This window comes from Thunnus thynnus, chromosome 12 (genome assembly GCF_963924715.1).
Source record: "Thunnus thynnus chromosome 12, fThuThy2.1, whole genome shotgun sequence".
NCBI classification, from domain to species: domain Eukaryota; kingdom Metazoa; phylum Chordata; class Actinopteri; order Scombriformes; family Scombridae; genus Thunnus; species Thunnus thynnus.
The window spans coordinates 33743645-33748644 of record NC_089528.1 but is presented as its reverse complement, the minus strand read 5'-3'; the positions used below and the strand labels follow the sequence as shown (position 1 = coordinate 33748644).

The 5000-nt window shown below is 44.2% G+C and overlaps 1 protein-coding gene across 1 annotated transcript in view; it reads right to left on the bottom strand.

Annotated features, from left to right (window-relative positions):
• Positions 1 to 5000, bottom strand: part of asap1a (ArfGAP with SH3 domain, ankyrin repeat and PH domain 1a) — a 30876-nt gene that overhangs the window by 21230 nt on the left and 4646 nt on the right. Inside the window, 5 exon segments of the mRNA XM_067607060.1 lie at positions 736 to 822; positions 2780 to 2855; positions 2954 to 3039; positions 3278 to 3407; positions 4112 to 4161. Coding sequence (XP_067463161.1) covers positions 736 to 822; positions 2780 to 2855; positions 2954 to 3039; positions 3278 to 3407; positions 4112 to 4161 — 429 coding nt within the window.

The window sequence follows — 5000 nt, the reverse complement described above, 5'->3', positions numbered from 1 at the left end:
ACCAGACTCTGTCAGACTCCGCCCACACCCTATCAGACTCTGTCAGACTCCGCCCACACCCTACCAGACTGTCAGACTCCGCCCACACCCTACCAGACTGTCAGACTCCGCCTACACCCTACCAGACTGTCAGACTCCACCCACACCCTATCAGACTCTGTCAGACTCCGCCCACACCCTACCAGACTGTCAGACTCCACCCACACCCTATCAGACTCTGTCAGACTCCGCCTACACCCTATCAGACTGTCAGACTCTGCCCACACCCTATCAGACTGTCAGACTCCGCCCACACTCTATCAGACTGTCAGACTCCGCCCACACTCTACCAGACTCTGTCAGACTCCGCCCACACCCTATCAGACTCTGTCAGACTCCGCCCACACCCTACCAGACTGTCAGACTCCGCCTACACCCTACCAGACTGTCAGACTCCACCCACACCCTATCAGACTCTGTCAGACTCCGCCCACACCCTACCAGACTGTCAGACTCCACCCACACCCTATCAGACTCTATCAGACACCGTCCATACCCTACCAGACTGTCAGACTCCACCCACACCCTATCAGACTCCGCCCACACCCTATCAAACTCTATCAGACACCGTCCATACCCTATCAGACTCCGCCCACACCCTATCAGACTCTATCAGACTCCGCCCACACCCTATCAGACTCTCTCAGACTCCACCCACATCCTGTTAGGCCCCGCCCCTGCTTTCAGGTGTGGTACCTCTCTCTGGTCCAGCTGTAAGGAGCTCTTGATGAGATTTCTGAGAGCCGTCAGCTGATTCTTCTCCTCATCCTGACTCTGTTTGATCTGTGGAGTCAACAGAGGTCACATTTGTCAGCTCACCTGTCCTCTCACCTGTCCTCTCACCTGTCTAGTCACCTGTCCTCTCACCTGTCCTCTCACCTGTCCTCTCACCTGTCTAGTCACCTGTCCTCTCACCTGTCTAGTCACCTGTCCTCTCACCTGTCCTCTCACCTGTCTAGTCACGTGACCTCTCACCTGTCCTCTCACCTGTCCTCTCACCTGTCTAGTCAGGTGTCTAGTCACCTAACCTCTCACCTATCAGCTCACCTGTTCTCTCACCTGTCTAGTCACGCGTTCTCTCACCTGTCCTCTCACCTGTCCTCTCACCTGTCCTCTCACCTGTCTAGTCACGTGACCTCTCACTTGTCTAGTCACGTGTCTAGTCACCTGACCTCTCACTTGTCTAGTCACGTGTCTAGTCACCTTTCCTCTCACCTGTCTAGTCACGTGTCTAGTCACCTGTCCTCTCACCTGTCTAGTCACGTGACCTCTCACCTGTCCTCTCACCTGTCTAGTCAGGTGTCTAGTCACCTGTCCTCTCACCTGTCTAGTCACGTGTCTAGTCACCTGTCCTCTCACCTGTCTAGTCACGTGACCTCTCACCTGTCCTCTCACCTGTCTAGTCAGGTGTCTAGTCACCTGACCTCTCACCTATCAGCTCACCTGTTCTCTCACCTGTCTAGTCACCTGTTCTCTCACCTATCTAGTCACCTGTCCTCTCACCTGTCTAGTCACCTGTTCTCTCACCTGTCCTCTCACCTGCCCTCTCACCTGTCCTCTCACCTGTCTAGTCACCTGTTCTCTCACCTGCCCTCTCACCTGTCCTCTCACCTATCTAGTCACCTGTCCTCTCACCTGTCCTCTCACCTGTCTAGTCACCTGTTCTCTCACCTGTCTAGTCACCTGTCCTCTCACCTGTCCTCTCACCTGCCCTCTCACCTGTCCTCTCACCTATCTAGTCACCTGTTCTCTCACCTGTCTAGTCACCTGTCCTCTCACCTATCTAGTCACCTGTTCTCTCACCTGTCTAGTCACCTGTCTTCTCAGTTGTCCGCTGACCTGTCCTCTCACCTGTCTAGTCACCTGTCCTCTCACCTGTTCTCTCACCTGCCCTCTCACCTGTCTAGTCACCTGTTCTCTCACCTGTCTAGTCACCTGTCCTCTCACCTGTCCTCTCACCTGTCTAGTCACCTGTCCTCTCACCTATCTAGTCACCTGTCCTCTCACCTGTCTAGTCACCTGTTCTCTCACCCGTCTAGTCACCTGTCCTCTCACCTGTCCTCTCACCCGTCTAGTCACCTGTTCTCTCACCCGTCTAGTCACCTGTCCTCTCACCTGTCTAGTCACCTGTCCTCTCACCTGTCTAGTCACCTGTCCTCTCACCTATCTAGTCACCTGTCCTCTCACCTGTCTAGTCACCTGTTCTCTCACCTATCTAGTCACCTGTCCTCTCACCTGTCTAGTCACCTGTTCTCTCACCTGTCCTCTCACCTGTCTAGTCACCTGTCCTCTCACCTGTCCTCTCACCTGTCTAGTCACCTGTCCTCTCACCCGTCTAGTCACCTGTCCTCTCACCCGTCTAGTCACCTGTTCTCTCACCTGTCCTCTCACCTGTCTAGTCACCTGTCCTCTCACCTATCTAGTCACCTGTCCTCTCACCTGTCTAGTCACCTGTCCTCTCACCTGTCTAGTCACCTGTTCTCTCACCTGTCCTCTCACCTGTCTAGTCACCTGTCCTCTCACCTATCTAGTCACCTGTCCTCTCACCTGTCTAGTCACCTGTTCTCTCACCTGTCCTCTCACCTGTCTAGTCACCTGTCCTCTCACCTATCTAGTCACCTGTCCTCTCACCTGTCTAGTCACCTGTTCTCTCACCTGTTCTCTCACCTGTCCTCTCACCTGTTCTCTCACCTGTTCTCTCACCTGAGCGGAACATATAACACAACTATGAGGGTCTTACATTGTACAGGTCAGCAGCCAGCTTCTCGATGTACTGCTTCAGTTTGTCAGCTGTTTTCAAACCGTCCTGAAAGAAACTGAAAACAAAGACAGAGCAGGAAGTTCAGGCAGATGTAACGAAATGAAATGAAGTGCAGATGTGCAGATGTGCAGCGTGCTGCGGTTGGCGGCTTACTTGCACTGTGCGTGGTAATACTTGATGAGGTTCTGCAGCAGGTCCACTCCCTTCTTCACTTTGATCTCGTTGACTTTGATCAGATACTGTTGGACACAAACACACAGCTGTCAATCAAACCTGCTCACTAAAGGGACAAGTGATGTCACAGTGAGGTCATCACCAGATCTTGTCGTCAGTCAATCGGGTCTCAAGTCACGTCTGAAACAATAATGTGAGTTTTGTCTCCTCTGCTGCTCAGAGCAGGTAAATCGTCAGGATGCAGTTTGCTCATGTTAAGCGCTGCGTGGCCTGCAGCAGGTGGCACCATCAGCACTCTTGTACCTCACACATCTGCAGCTGGAACAGCCGCCTCTCTTTCTCCATCTCTTCAGCGATTTCAGCTCCAGTGATTTCGGTCCGGATCATCCCGTGTTGTTTGGCGTGTTCTCTCTTCTCCCTCTCGATCTTTGTGCTGAAAAACACAATCACACCATCAGATTTAACACCTGCTCACCTGTCCTCAGGTAACTTGTTCAGTCTGATCTAACCGGACCTGAGACTGAACTATACAATAAAACATCTGTGTTGGTGTTCCTCAGGGTTCTATTATAGATCCTCTATTATATATAATTTATCTTAATGTCTCTATCTGTTACATGTTAGCCTGTTAGCGTTAGCCTGTGGGGCCTGTTAATGCTAACAGGTGAAGATTAGCATTCATATATCTGGTAAAGATACAGAAGTGAAAGAAATTAAAGTTGATCAATTCTGATTTAAAAGCTTGTAATAATATAATAACTACTTTAAACATATAAAGACAGTGTAGAAAAATATTGATGAGGTGTAATAATCATATTTATAAATTCAGCATAATGAACATTTCTGCTGCACTGAAGTCATCCTCAACACTTCCTGCACAGATGTTTCACATTAAATGACTCACAATAAAGGGAAGGCTGGAAGACTTTTAATGTGAAATGTGCAGGAAATGTGGAGTTTTATACGCTGCAGTTTGACTGCGATAGAAAAAACAGAATTAAGTTGAGTTCATCAGATCAGAAAACATTGAGGCTTCTTACTGAAATATGATCAATAGTTCAAATATACTCATGAAAAACGGGGAAATAAGAAGATAAAAGCGACATTCTCTGCAGGTGAGGTGAATAAAAAACTCACAGCTTGGTCTCGTAGTCCTTCCAGGCTTTATCGAAGGGTTTCTTCAGATCCTGACGGAAACAAAATTAGAAATAAATCAATCAGGTTTCATCTGAAAATGAATTATAAACTCCTCATTTCTGCAGCAGAATTAATAATAAAAGTCAACACAAAGTTCTCAACGTAAAAACAAAGAGTCGTAACATTTACAGTAAAAGCAGCATAAAACAAGTTAAAAAAGATTTAAATCCCTCAGACTGAATAAAATAACATTAACTGTCATATAATAATATAATAATATAAGATAAAGTGTGATATAATAATATAAGATAAAGTGTGATATAATAATATAATAATATAATAATATAAGATAAAGTGTAATATAATAATATAATAATATAAGATAAAGTGTGATATAATAATATAAGATAAAGTGTGATATAATAATATAAGATAAAGTGTGATATAATAATATAATAATATAAGATAAAGTGTGATATAATAATATAATAATATAAGATAAAGTGTAATATAATAATATAATAATATAAGATAAAGTGTAATATAATAATATAATAATATAATAATATAAGATAAAGTGTGATATAATAATATAATAATATAATAATATAAGATAAAGTGTGATATAATAATATAATAATATAATAATATAAGATAAAGTGTGATATAATAATATAAGATAAAGTGTGATATAATAATATAATAATATAAGATAAAGTGTGATATAATAATATAATAATATAATAATATAAGATAAAGTGTAATATAATAATATAAGATAAAGTGTAATATAATAATATAAGATAAAGTGTAATATAATAATATAGGATAAAGTGTAATATAATAATATAGGATAAAGTGTAATATAATAATATAAGATAAAGTCTAA